The sequence below is a fragment of the Cyprinodon tularosa genome, unplaced genomic scaffold (assembly GCF_016077235.1).
Source record: "Cyprinodon tularosa strain WSP-4 unplaced genomic scaffold, ASM1607723v1 ctg586, whole genome shotgun sequence".
In the NCBI taxonomy this organism is placed as follows: domain Eukaryota; kingdom Metazoa; phylum Chordata; class Actinopteri; order Cyprinodontiformes; family Cyprinodontidae; genus Cyprinodon; species Cyprinodon tularosa.
The window spans coordinates 22603-37219 of record NW_024039325.1 but is presented as its reverse complement, the minus strand read 5'-3'; the positions used below and the strand labels follow the sequence as shown (position 1 = coordinate 37219).

Genomic DNA, 14617 nt, shown 5'->3' with positions numbered 1-14617 from the left:
TGCAAGGCAGCGGTGCTGCTCACTGTGCTGTTAGGAAGCTAACGAACGATAAGATCTCTGATAGGAGATGCTTATTTATGGCTTTATGCACAAAATGCAGGATTTTAAATTCATTAAATTAAGAAGAAGCTAAAATAGTTTTGGATTTTCAATGGAACTCAGGCTAGCATCTACTATTTTAGTATCTAGATTTATTTTTCTTAACTCCTCTTTAAAACATAATTTATTGTTTAGATGTTACAACCTATATTAAGAACAATGAGGCATTAAATGGATGGAAGTTCACCCAGACCTCCAGTCTCATCTCCAGACCCTTTTAAAGACGTTTCATCAGATCCAGAACAAACAGACTGGATCCTCTCAGTTAGATCAAGCTGCTGTTTGAAAGATTTTCTTATTTTTATTTTCCTTCTGCATCTTATTTACTGAATCAGCCTGCAGCAGCTCGGCGTGGCGGCCAGCAGGCGGCGCTGTGGAGCGCTCAGTGGGAGATGTTATTTGTGGAGGCATCAGTGAGTCACTGGGCTGCCTTTCAGCCCACTCAGCCGTCTGTCCGCCGGCGGTGGGCCGCAGACACGAGCAGAACCACCAACGGTCACGACAGCGAGCAGAACCTCCCTCCCACTGCAGCTGAGTGGGCCCAGCTGCACCAGCTCAGCATCTGGCCTGGTTCTGGTTCTGGTTCTGGTTCTGGACTCTCTGGATCAGTGTTGATCTGTTACTGGGGGGGGGGGGGGGGGATAATCAGAACCTCTGTAGTGATCCAGCATCTGCCTGACATCATGGCTCGGTGCAGCAAGGTGACCTCATACTCGATGACATCACCTCACCCTCCAAGCGATGATGTCATCTTTCCCAGATGTTGTGATGTTCTGAACAGACTCCCCCCTCCCCCGCCTGGTGCTGCAGCGGGGAGCATCTCTGTGTGCTAATGCTGCATCCTGGACCTCGTTTCACTCCCAGCTCACACACAGGGGGTGTGGCCTCTAGAGCTCTCTGCTGATTGGTTGGAGGTGACATCATCGTTTGGGACGTGCAGGTTTCTGTCCTGACTGCTCTCTGATAGAAACACTCCATTACATCATTGGGGTGATTGCTGCAGTGCATCATGGGAGCTGCAGTTCCACCGGTGGGTCTGCAGGACTGCAGTAAATAAATTGATCTCCAGCAGAGACTGCAGGCCTCACTGAGGAGGTCAAAGGTCATGTCATTAGTGATAGAAACAGACCGGTTCTTCTGTCTGCGGGTTTTTTAGGACTGAAAAATATTTGCAGTAGAATAACTTAACAGCAAGGGTTTGATTTTAATTTCATAACTTTAGGTTTTAGAGACGGACCTTCAGAGAAGAAAGATGTTCAGGTTCTGATGCGTGTCGCTGAGCGTAGAACCAGAACCTCTGCTAAATGGACCAATGAGATTATTTCTGGAAATAGAAATAAAAAAAGAAAATGAAACAAATTTCCAAACTTGCACATCTGCATGTTTCTAAGACTCTTTCAAGGTCTGAAACTCAGATTAATATTTATGAAAAAATGATTCATCAATCTGCCCTAAAAACAATACGGCGCTGAAATAAGGTGCTGCCATCGAAGGCCCACAGCTGCTGAGGTTGGACCTTCAGAGAGAGGAGCAGAAATGTAGATGAAGCTGTGGAGGAGACTGCTGGAGGTTCTACAGGGAGCTGGAGGAACGTTTGTGGCAGCAGACGTTCTGTTTGTGGCGTTTCTCAGCCGCTGTGGTTCATGTTGTGTTTGTGGCAGCAGACGGAGGCGTCTTCCAGTCAGGATGAGTAACGCTTCACTGTCAGCTTTAATTTTAGAGCTGACATTTCCTCAGAAGCACATGGAGCCAGCAAACCGGATCGACCCGGAAAAAAGCAGAACCTAATGATCCACTCGTGTCTAACTTTGGTTTTTCTTTTTAATTATCAATCCATCCTGTTTCCTTCATGCTTATCCTAACCTGATGTTTATCTCCAGCTGTCTACGGGCGAGAGGGGGGTCCACCCTGGACAGAGAGGGGGGGTCCACCCTGGACAGGGAGGGGGGGTCCACCCTGGACAGGGAGGGGGGGTCCACCCTGGACAGGGAGGGGGGGGTCCACCCTGGACAGGTCTCCAGTCCATCGCAGGGAAACACAGAGAGAAACAACCATTCACACCTAAGCAGAATTTAGAGAAGCCAATTAACCTAACTCTCATGTTTTTATGACTGTAGGAGGAAGCCGGAGTACCCAGAGAGAACCCACCATGCTCAGGGAGAACATGCAAACTCCATGCAGATTGACCCTGGGTTGGGAATCAAACCTGGAACCTTCTTGGTGCAAGGCAGCAGTGCTAGCCGCTTCGTTTCTGAGCAGCTGCTTGTTTAATTAAAGGAACTTTTTTTATCTGCAAAGAAAAAGCAAACTCTCAAACCAGCTTCTGTCACCCCGTCGGTAAAACGTTCTGTTTGCTGAATATTTCTACGATTCTGGACTGAATCCAGACAGAACGTCCTTCTTATCTGAGCAGGTCCATTAAATGCGTGAACATGTAGGTGAACATCAGGATGTTCTCTCTTCTATCTGAACCCAAAAGTTCTGATTCTGATGAAGTCGATCAGATTCTGGTTACTTAAACAGAACTTTGCTCCTCTGCTTGCAATTTCTGATGAGGAGGTGAAGAAGAAATATCACCCACACCTCCTCCCCCTCCCTGTGCCTCCCTGCACCAATCATAGCCCAGCATCCATGCTGTCCAATCAGAGCGCGGCCTGGTGATGTCATGCAGCAGCTGTGGTGTGGTGCTGATGCTGCTGAGCTGCAGATCTTCAGAGGACAGAGACCAGAGCGGCGAGGCTGCAGGGTGAGTTTCTCCTCAGAGAACAAAGCAGATTTCCCTCCTCATCCTCTCCTCCTCATCCTCTCCTCCTCATCCTCTGCTCCTCCATCCTCTCCTCCTCCATCCTCTCCTCCTCATCCTCTGCTCCTCCATCCTCTCCTCTCTCTACCTCTGCTGTCTTTCTGCACCGCTTCGTGCATCTTTCTCTCTGCTCCTCTGTCCCTGTGGGCAATGCGCTCATTGAAAACAATGACATCATCCTTCTGTGCACGCTCTCATGCATTCACTACGACTCTTTGCTTTCATCTTCTCGGTTTGATTGATTTGATGCAGTTTTCCAGTCTGAATAGGTTTCTGTGGTTGTTCTGGTTAATTTCTGCAGGCTGCAGTTTCTGCAACGATCTTGATGTGAAACAGAACTGGTTCCTGCTTCAGATGTTTTTAGGCGGCTTCCTATTTGCTGCAGGAAAAGTTTCTGTTCTCTCCTCTGGTTCTGGGATGTTGTCTAAAGTCAGGGTAGATGTTTCTGCAGCTTTCCTCCTCCGTCTGAGTCACAGATCATCTCATCTCTCCATAAGATCCATTATTGACTGTCTGAATCTGCTGAATGACTCAGCTGAGCTGAAAAAGTGAGAAAAAATGTATTTTTAGAGCTGCTGCAGAAACTGGTTCTGATCTGATGTTCAACCTGAACCAAGTGAGGCGCCTTCAGGTTCAGCTGTAATTTGGAACATTTCAAATATCAAATGGACTCTGCTTCTCTGCTGCATGAATGAAATGTTTGGTTCTTTCTGTTCTGTTTCCAGGAACAGGTTCTACCTCACCACAGTGTCTTTGACTGAGAGCAACAGGAAGATGACCCTCAGAGGTACGCAGCCTCTCTGAGCCTTTGGCTTTCAGCTGTTCTTCTTTCCTGCAGCTTTAATCTGTTTCTCTTCTGCTCAATCTTCCAGCCTACAGAGAGAAGATGCGAGAGCTCCCCCTGGTGTCCGTTTTCTGCTCCTGCATCTTTGCAGAACCCAGGGAACAAACAGCAAACAAGAAGGAAGGTCAGCAGCCTGTACGGGTGGGTGGGGGGGATGGGGGGGGGGGGGGGGGGGGGGGGTTAATTGATTCCCAGTTAAACTCCAGTTTTAGTTTACATCAGTTGTTTATTCAGATAGAAACCATTAAAGTTCATGTTTATACAGCAATAGGTCCAATTAATGCCACAGCAGGTCAGGACCTCTGGGCTCCACCTTCAGGTTTCAGAGGTGTGGAAGTTCTCTTCCTGCTCCAAGGCGACATGGTCAGACATGATGATGTCATGAGCTGCTTTCCCATTGGTCACTGGTTATAGCTGTTTCACTGACAGAGCAATGAAATTCACTCTCTGCATTTAACCGAACCCCTCAGGGAGCCATGTGAGGATAAGGGTCTTTGCTCAGGGACCCAGAGTGGCATTCTGTGGGAGTGGGTTTCAATCTCACAACCTCAGGATTCTAAGCTCTATGCCAGAGGTCACAGATTAGCGGACTGCCGTCAGGATCCGGATCCACCTGCTGGCTAATCTGGACCCAACCTGATTTAAAACATTTATAAATTACTGCATGTTGTCTGACAACAGTGTCTAATTTGACTTGCGCCTCTTCTCCTGTTAATACGGTAAAGCCCTGGGGAGCGTCCGGCTCCAGGCTGCACGTGATCCAAATGAGCCAATGAGCTGTCAGTCTGGGTTGCTGCTGCTGCTACTTTTAGACCCAGCAGGCAAACCTGTGGCAAGCCGGGCGATGGGAAAGAAGGAGAAGACCATGAGAAAAAGAGAGCAGAGAAAGTGTGGACTGCTGGAAGAACTGCGGTGAACTGGTGAAAGAAAAGTGAAATGGCGTGCTCAAAGATGACCCTGCACATTTAGAGGATGTTTGGCTCAACCTGCTGCTGTGAAGCAGGATTCTCCACCATGAACAGAATCAACAATAAATCTGGATCCAGGCTCAAAATGAGCTCCTTGATATGTGCTTGAGAATGGCTTAGTCTCCGGTTAAACCCAGGTTTAAAGCCTTGCAGGGCAGCCTAAAGCCCACTGCCAACATTAAGACAGAAAAAAGAAAGAAAATAACAAACCATCAGTTCAAATTTAAATATTATAAATTTTATAGATTTTAAAATGGAAAATTTTTCTTTTATTTCATTTTTGATTTTTCTTTTATACTTTAATTATGTTTAAAGTAACAGATTATAACTAAATGTCTCTGGACCTTTACTGGTTGATGGTTTTCTTTTTTCTTGCTCTACGCCCAAACCACTTGTTCACACATCAATTTCAAACAGATGTTATCAGGGTCAAAAAATGACACTGGCTGAACTCTAACTTTGATCCAAATCGACTAACAAAGTAGACACAGTTTTACAGTAATCATGGATGTGACGATGAGGTAACGGGATGGAGGCTCATCAGGACTTCAGTTCTAGCAGCACTGGGATGATCTTTAGGAACTGGACCAGGGTTCTGCAACCTTTGGACCATCTACAGTCACTGCTCCTAATCTTTTAAACCTTAGAAATAAAATATTGGTTCTTAGACAATGTTAACATTTTCTATGGTGGAAATGAATCAAACATAAAACAGTTAAATGCTCTAAAAGCTCTGGTGTCAAACTGTTTCCAGAAAGTGGATGCTGGTTTTTTTGCAGCCAAACAGTTTGACACCAGTCTGAGTCACAGATGATCACATCTCTACATAGAACCATTCTAGAGAGTTTGAATCTGCTGAATGACTCAGATGAAAAAGCTTCAGATTGAGAGAAAGAGGTAATTCTTAGAGCTGAAACCAGGATCCAGCCAGCCCTCTCTGGAGCCGCTTTGACGTTCTTGCTCTAAAGGATTCATGTTTTTGGTTCTGGTCTTCCTGCAGGTGTGGTGGACTTGAATCTGTGCAACATCCGGGACATGGAGGTGATCGAGCTGAGCAAGCGAGCGAGCGGCCAGGCCTTTGAGGTCATTCTGAAGCCGCCCACCTTCGATGGCGCCCCCGAGCTGAGGGCCACCACACCTCCTCGTCAGAAACCATCACTGGAGGAGATCCAGAAGAAGCTGGACGCCGCTCAGGAAAGGAGGAAGGTGGGTGGATTCTGAAGTGTTTCCTGCATTCTAACTCACCAATCACAGGGCAGCATCAAAGGTCTCCTGATTAAAGATCTCAGCTTGAACCGCCCCAGTTAACCCTGTCCTCTGGCTCCCCCTAGTGTCACGAGGCGGAGCTGCTGAAGCATCTGGCTGAGAGGAGGGAGCATGAACGGGAAGTTGCTCAGAAAGCTTTGACCAAAGAGCGCCAGGAGCATCGCATCAACACCAAGCAGGCAGTGATGCACCTGAACGCATCGCAGGAGAAGGAGGTGAGGGTTGGAGATAACCCCCCCCCCCCCCCCCCCCCACAGCCGCTGACTCCCACCAGCTTCCATTGGTCTCTAATGAAAGTCTGTCTCTGTCTGTCTTTCAGGACAAACACAGTGTGGAGGTGAGGATGAGGATGGAGGACCTCTGGGTGGGCGGAGTCAAACACAGACCTAAACGTGAACAAACCTGAGGAAACTTAATCATCTTATATGATGATGCTTTATTGCCTTCGATGAAGCTTTGGAGCCCTGAAGGCCCGTTAACGACATTTAAGGACTTAAGATAAAACTTCACTGATGATAGAAAATAAAATTAGCTGTTTTAAAAGAAAATATTTTTGATATTTACAGGTTTAAACTTGAAATATACATTCTAAGTTAAACAGTTTCCATTTATTTCAAATAGAAATCAAATTTGTGGCTTTATTTTCATATAATAACCACACAATTTGTTTCAGAGATTTATTGTTTCATGGCCTTGAATGACGAGGAGCTAAACCAAAGAGAACCTGCGTAACTATTGGAGAAGAAATCTGTGATCGTAAACTAAAACAACACTAAACACTGAATATTCAAACATTTTTAATGAAAAACGAAAAACATATGATGATACTTTCCTTTTACGCTGCATGCGCTTTTAAAGAGAGATGGTTTCAAAAGACGTTTTTAATTATTGCATTAGAAGAACTTGATAGAAATGGCAACATCTGAATATATTTATAAAAATGTATTGAAACTTTGGTCCATCACTGTTCTTTTTTTCCCGCCAGCTTGCTAACTTTACTTCCTGTTTATATTAGCCAAGCGTAAAATCAACAAATGACGACATTATGCATTTCTTCGCCTCAGTAATTCACTCCAGTGGATGGAAACAGTCTAATTTGCATTTTCTTTTTAAAAACCTTTTACAAGTCTGCTCCAATTGAATTATATTTGAATGGAAACACGACTTGTTTCTCTGCAGTCTTTCAGCAGTTACAATGTAACTACAATCCTGTATGTTTTGGCGCCAGGGGCGGGGCTTATCTGAAGTACATGCATTTATACAGCGACTCCCGATACACACACTCTCCCTGGGAACTATCCCAGCCCTACATAAAGGACTTTCTGACACAAATATCTGGCAGAAATAAAACTTGATTTCATTTCCTGTCCGGTTAATCTATCTTCTACTGGTCAGATGGATCTCCTAATAACAGCAATCCTCCCCTTCATGCCATGAACACCTGCAGTAAAACTCATTAAGAGAAACGAGCAAACAGCACTGCGTTCCTTCTTTATAAATAAAAAAAAAGGTAGTCTTTTTGGTGTTGGAGAGAAACTGTTAGTCTGACCTGAGATGTTCCGGCTGAAATTCATGAGATCCGGTCGTCAATTAGCTGAATTTAAAACATCCTGGATGAATTGGCCGTTTATGAAGCTAATGAGGATAATTAAGCAGCAACGGGAGCCTTCCGTTAATTGAAGGTAAATGATGAGCAATACTAGAAATAACTGAAGGACCATGAAGGAGCCTTTAGCTTAGCCCCGCCCACAGTTTCCGCAGTAGACGTGTTGCCATCAACGCACATTTTACATTTTTGCATTAGAAGAGCATTTCTTAACCTCGCTAAAAAAGTTTTTATGCTTGTTGATTTGTTTTATACGAAAAAAAGGATTAATGCGTTAATTGGAGATTAAAACACGTTTAATAAGTTCTGCAGTTGCTAACGGTAACCTCACTAGACAGATCAGGTGTTGCTGGCGTCCTGAATGCCGGTGTTCTGTCAGGTGATCATACCCCATCAGACCAGCATACCCATAGTGAATATGAACGCGCAAGACGTCAGATTTGTGTTTATTCCTTTAGTGATGTACAAAGAAAATATTTAATTATTTACTTTTGGTGTTTTATGAAGCGTATGGCGAGCTAACCTTAAATTTTTTTTTTTTGTAAATGACTAAAGGAATAAACGCCCATTGAGGTAGTTTAAAGTCTATCTTTTAAACAAAACTAAAGGGATAAACGCAAATCTGATGTCTTGCAAATGCGTGTTGACTGTAGGTATGCTCATTCGACAGAAAACCGGAATTAGACTCACACAACGTCTCTGGAAGGTGCGTACCATCGCTAATACTAGCCAACGCCATTAAGTTCGTACAACTTGCTGATTGTAAAACATTCATTAAAATCTTGCTGCATTACTAGTGCAGCAACAAGTTGTAGCTAGCTAGCTAACTACCACTTGTTGCAACCTAAACGTGTGACGACATTATGCTTGGCATCACGATTAATTTGCTCCAATGAATAGAAGCATAACTTGCATTTTATTGTTTTCAGCATTTAAAAAGTTTGCTCAAAATTCACATGTGGTTGTAAACGTGAGTAATGCAAGTATTCTCTGGTTTAGCTCTATAGATACTGTCTGGGGTCCGTTGTTATGCGACTTTAATGTTGCCTGGAAAATGGCTCCCAGACGGTACGCAATGCTCTGCGGCTAGCTAGCTTTTTTTTGTGTGGTGGCAAATCCACCTATAGCGTATTACTGCCACCTAAAGGGCTGGAGGAGGAACAGTTGTCTGTTACTGCGACCAACAATCTAGTATCTATTTGATTTTAACTTTTTTTTATAGGGCGATTGTGAATATGCAAATAATTGTTAACTGTTAGTCGGACGATAGAACAAATATGTTAGCACAGCTGATGCGGCTTCTTTGGGGTTTTTAGTGCATCACTGCAGTAGAGCAGTCAGATAAAATGTTTGGATTCTTCTTCTTCCTCTCAGATGTAAACCCAGCAGCATGGCGGGGGGGCAATGAGTGAAATGGAGTTCTTTCTGTCAAACTGACAGACCGTAGTAGCCACGTTAGCTCAGCCATGTCTTTGTCCAAATACGTCGTCTCCTTTTTTTTTAGGGCTTTCAGCACTAAGTCGCCCAAATATCCAAGGCAGCGCGTTTCACTCTAGTGAGCTTCATGTTCCTCTGCTACTGGTTTGACTTCAGATAGCCGGCGGTTTCATCGTACGGCATGAGCTGTAGCTGGCGCAACAAAAAAAAAAAAACGCACAGTGTACGCCCGCCATAACATCGGAGCCCTGACTGTGTAATATTTCTGTCTGTTTTGGTGAATGGATGCTCACCTCCTCCCTCTGCTCTGTTCCAGGTGTCATGATGGCCTGATCACAACACAAGCTGAACTTTATTCAGATGCCGATTTTGAGGGCAGTTTACCCGACTGACGAGCTGGGAAACCGACGCTGCTAACACTGGAAGCGTGACTGGAAGGGGTCAGAGCAGAACCAGATAGAGTGGAGGACTGCTCCACCAGGACTCTGAAGAGATGAACTTCTCAATTTGAGAACCGCAGCAGATTAAGCCATCACTGGGTGGTTTTTCTGTGGCTTTTCTGTGCTTTGTTGCCATGCCAACAGTGCCAATGCCTTCACGTATGACTGTGACTGAACATGCATCAACAAGAACCCAACACATCTCGAAGGAATCAGCAGCGCTGCCTGAGACTCTGGTGAAGAACAGAAGTTTTCTCACGCCCACCCAGACTTTCATGTATCAGTTTCAGATGTTTCAGATGAAATTGAAAACACTGCTGTTCAAATTCTGATGAGTGGAACCGAACACGGATTCAAAGAGGTTAAAAACCTCCAAGAACAAAGAAAAGAACATTCCCATTTTCCTTAACACAGCAGAACATGACCGAGGGCATCTGAATCCGAGTCCGAGTGAAAGTAAGGCGGTGGTTCTGGTCCAGTCTGGGTTCAGGATCTGCAGTTCTGTAGGTTTAGAGAATCTCTGCAGATGTGGCTTTCTCCTCTGCTTCTGCAGAAGGTCAGGAGATGCTCCTGACTTCAGATTGGCTGGTCTGTCTCCTGTTGCCTGGCAACTACAGCCTGCAGATTCTGTTAGCTTAACATTATATTCAGAGATTAGTCCTAAAAAACCAAAGAGATGAGGTGTGGGACAGAGACCCGAGTCAGACATCAGCAACTAGTCGCCCAACAGAGACCCGAGTCACAGACATCAGCAACTAGTCGCCCAACAGAGACCCGAGTCACAGACATCAGCAACTAGTCGCCCAACAGAGACCCGAGTCACAGACATCAGCAACTAGTCACTCAACAGAGACCCGAGTCACAGACATCAGCAACTAGTCGCCCAACAGAGACCCGAGTCACAGACATCAGCAACTAGTCGCCCAACAGAGACCCGAGTCACAGACATCAGCAACTAGTCGCCCAACAGAGACCCGAGTCACAGACATCAGCAACTAGTCGCCCAACAGAGACCCGAGTCACAGACATCAGCAACTAGTCGCCCAACAGAGACCCGAGTCACAGACATCAGCAACTAGTCGCCCAACAGAGACCCGAGTCACAGACATCAGCAACTAGTCGCCCAACAGAGACCCGAGTCACAGACATCAGCAACTAGTCGCCCAACAGAGACCCGAGTCACAGACATCAGCAACTAGTCGCCCAACAGAGACCCGAGTCACAGACATCAGCAACTAGTCGCCCAACAGAGACCCGAGTCACAGACATCAGCAACTAGTCGCCCAACAGAGACCCGAGTCACAGACATCAGCAACTAGTCGCCCAACAGAGACCCGAGTCACAGACATCAGCAACTAGTCGCCCAACAGAGACCCGAGTCACAGACATCAGCAACTAGTCGCCCAACAGAGACCCGAGTCACAGACATCAGCAACTAGTCGCCCAACAGAGACCCGAGTCACAGACATCAGCAACTAGTCGCCCAACAGAGACCCGAGTCACAGACATCAGCAACTAGTCGCCCAACAGAGACCCGAGTCACAGACATCAGCAACTAGTCGCCCAACAGAGACCCGAGTCACAGACATCAGCAACTAGTCGCCCAACAGAGACCCGAGTCACAGACATCAGCAACTAGTCGCCCAACAGAGACCCGAGTCACAGACATCAGCAACTAGTCGCCCAACAGAGACCCGAGTCACAGACATCAGCAACTAGTCGCCCAACAGAGACCCGAGTCACAGACATCAGCAACTAGTCGCCCAACAGAGACCCGAGTCACAGACATCAGCAACTAGTCGCCCAACAGAGACCCGAGTCACAGACATCAGCAACTAGTCGCCCAACAGAGACCCGAGTCACAGACATCAGCAACTAGTCGCCCAACAGAGACCCGAGTCACAGACATCAGCAACTAGTCGCCCAACAGAGACCCGAGTCACAGACATCAGCAACTAGTCGCCCAACAGAGACCCGAGTCACAGACATCAGCAACTAGTCGCCCAACAGAGACCCGAGTCACAGACATCAGCAACTAGTCGCCCAACAGAGACCCGAGTCACAGACATCAGCAACTAGTCGCCTCAACAGAGACCCGAGTCACAGACATCAGCAACTAGTCGCCCAACAGAGACCCGAGTCACAGACATCAGCAACTAGTCGCCCAACAGAGACCCGAGTCACAGACATCAGCAACTAGTCGCCCAACAGAGACCCGAGTCACAGACATCAGCAACTAGTCGCCCAACAGAGACCCGAGTCACAGACATCAGCAACTAGTCGCCCAACAGAGACCCGAGTCACAGACATCAGCAACTAGTCGCCCAACAGAGACCCGAGTCACAGACATCAGCAACTAGTCGCCCAACAGAGACCCGAGTCACAGACATCAGCAACTAGTCGCCCAACAGAGACCCGAGTCACAGACATCAGCAACTAGTCGCCCAACAGAGACCCGAGTCACAGACATCAGCAACTAGTCGCCCAACAGAGACCCGAGTCACAGACATCAGCAACTAGTCGCCCAACAGAGACCCGAGTCACAGACATCAGCAACTAGTCGCCCAACAGAGACCCGAGTCACAGACATCAGCAACTAGTCGCCCAACAGAGACCCGAGTCACAGACATCAGCAACTAGTCGCCCAACAGAGACCCGAGTCACAGACATCAGCAACTAGTCGCCCAACAGAGACCCGAGTCACAGACATCAGCAACTAGTCGCCCAACAGAGACCCGAGTCACAGACATCAGCAACTAGTCGCCCAACAGAGACCCGAGTCACAGACATCAGCAACTAGTCGCCCAACAGAGACCCGAGTCACAGACATCAGCAACTAGTCGCCCAACAGAGACCCGAGTCACAGACATCAGCAACTAGTCGCCCAACAGAGACCCGAGTCACAGACATCAGCAACTAGTCGCCCAACAGAGACCCGAGTCACAGACATCAGCAACTAGTCGCCCAACAGAGACCCGAGTCACAGACATCAGCAACTAGTCGCCCAACAGAGACCCGAGTCACAGACATCAGCAACTAGTCGCCCAACAGAGACCCGAGTCACAGACATCAGCAACTAGTCGCCCAACAGAGACCCGAGTCACAGACATCAGCAACTAGTCGCCCAACAGAGACCCGAGTCACAGACATCAGCAACTAGTCACTCAACAGAGACCCGAGTCACAGACATCAGCAACTAGTCGCCCAACAGAGACCCGAGTCACCGCCTTGCTGCTCTATTTAGATTCTGATGAAATTATTCAAGCAACATTTATTGTATCTCCATGAAAATATCCTGAAATGAATGAATGAATGAATGAATGAATGAATGAATGAATGAATGAATGAATGAATGAATGAATGCAGACTTGTGGCTCTCAGCTGCTTTTAACTCCATCATTGTAAACTTACAGGATGTGTCTCAGATGTACAGAAATCAGTTTATATTTTAAAGAATAAAGCAAGACGGCTTTATATGTTTGCTACTTTGGACTTTATTGACTCGGCACATCTAGACAATAAATAGACTCACATACATAAAATAAATAGCTGCTGAAGATCATTAAACACTTAAATAAAACTTAAATAAGCATAAATAAAACACAAAAAGCCTTCTGATGATTAATTTAGTGGTGTAGTTTCTCTAAACACAAAAACAGAAATTAAACAGAAGGCGGTTGTGAGAGCGACATGAACTCTACCGACCGGACTCATCATGAAACCTTCAGTACATTTCTGATCAATGCTGAAATCGATTGCTACGGTTTGGGGGTCATTTTTGTTGACCCCCAAGCCTTCACTCCTGGATGTGGACCACATGTCGGACACAGGTGCAGCCAAACGGAATCAGCCGAGTCTCCAGGCGGTAATGGTAGTTCTGCTCCGTTCCCGCCGACTTGACCCGCCGCAGCACCAGAGCCTGGAACATAATGGGTCTGGACCTCAGGTTCAGGTCTTCCTTCCCCTCCAGGTCCAGGCATCCATGCAGCAAACACTGAGCCTCTGAAATTGTCGGTGGGAACAGAGACTCATCTCTTGACATACTGGGGACAGAGAAGGGGGCAGGTTAAAAAATAATAATCATCCCAGGTTTCTACCTTTAACACACCTGGTGGTCTGATACTCACTTGTACGTCCACGGTGAGATGGAGATGTTCTCCAGCGGTCGGATGTTCCTGCTGGGTACTAAAGCCTTGGGGTCCAGATGCAAGGGGATGGTTTGATCTGGAAAGCCATTGGAGTGCTTGCTATGGTGCACCGAAGCCGCCTCCGTGCTCCTCACCATCATCATCACTACCACAACGACACAACTGACGGCCTGAGGAAGATGAGACACGGTTAAAACTAAACCTTAACTGGAGGACCTCTCTGCTGCCACCACCAATCATCTCATACCCTTCAAAATAAATCCAATAAAGTTGGTATCTGCCTGGTTTGATCAGAAGTGTCCAAATATCACATGCAGGGAAAATGCTAATGCTGTCAGGGGAAGAAAATTCTCTAACACCAGTTCTCATTTCTAAAACTCGAACCTGCCTGGAGGTCCAAAACGGAAAACCATAAACCAGATTCAAATATTAGACGGTATTCAAACATCAGGAAGAATAAAGCTAAATCTCCACATTCGATTTGCAATAATAAAAGAACACAGAAAGAACTCGTCATTTGTACGACGCTGGGCTGATTCTGAAAAGAATAAGTTCTGCTGGTTTCCTCACCGTCATATTGATGCTTCTTGATGTTGGAAACATGCTGGTTTGGATCTCTGGTCTTGGTCTGACTTCCTCTGTGTTTGCTTTTAAAACCCTGAAGGTTCCCACGGCTCAGCTGGAGGTCTGGTTAGAAGCTGCTGGTGCTATCTTCTTCTTCCTCCTCCACTGACTGGGGTTCTGATAAGCACTGGTTTAAACAGTTGGGTTTTTATGCGGGTTGGCGCCACGACCACACTTTGTATTGTGATGTCACCACCTGAGTGTCTTTGATCCTCCTCTCTAAACCGCAGCGACCCGGCTGACAAGGCCTGAACGTCGACCCACTTTCAGATTTAACTTTGAGGATCAAATATTCTGCATCGAACATTAACTGCAGATTTTCTAGGTCACATTATGATCTGCAGAATCCTGTGTAGCTTTGGGTCTAAATTCTTCCACCGAT

At 46.4% G+C, this 14617-nt stretch overlaps 2 protein-coding genes across 3 annotated transcripts; one reads left to right on the top strand and one right to left on the bottom strand.

The window, feature by feature from the left end:
* Nucleotides 1-2708: 2708 nt before the first annotated feature.
* On the top strand, nucleotides 2709-12543 carry LOC119797489 (stathmin-4-like). Of its 2 annotated transcripts, none has more exons than XM_038306573.1 (7): nucleotides 2709-2845; nucleotides 3628-3689; nucleotides 3775-3870; nucleotides 5715-5920; nucleotides 6046-6195; nucleotides 6300-6317; nucleotides 9340-12543. In XM_038306573.1, exons 1-7 carry the CDS (start codon nucleotides 2760-2762, stop codon nucleotides 9346-9348), a joined length of 627 nt encoding a protein of 208 aa, XP_038162501.1. In that variant the 5' UTR covers nucleotides 2709-2759; the 3' UTR covers nucleotides 9349-12543. The 2 variants fall into 2 exon arrangements, with proteins under 2 accessions (XP_038162501.1, XP_038162502.1); XM_038306574.1 differs by having other exon boundaries at nucleotides 2713-2845; nucleotides 6046-6187; nucleotides 6298-6317.
* Nucleotides 12544-13259: 716 nt separating this feature from the next.
* Nucleotides 13260-14340, bottom strand: il17a/f1 (interleukin 17a/f1). The gene is made up of 3 exons (XM_038306572.1): nucleotides 14182-14340; nucleotides 13591-13781; nucleotides 13260-13506 (listed from the first exon to the last, which is right to left on the bottom strand). Exons 1-3 carry the CDS (start codon nucleotides 14212-14214, stop codon nucleotides 13260-13262), a joined length of 471 nt encoding a protein of 156 aa, XP_038162500.1. The 5' UTR covers nucleotides 14215-14340.
* Between the last annotated feature and the right edge of the window lie 277 nt (nucleotides 14341-14617).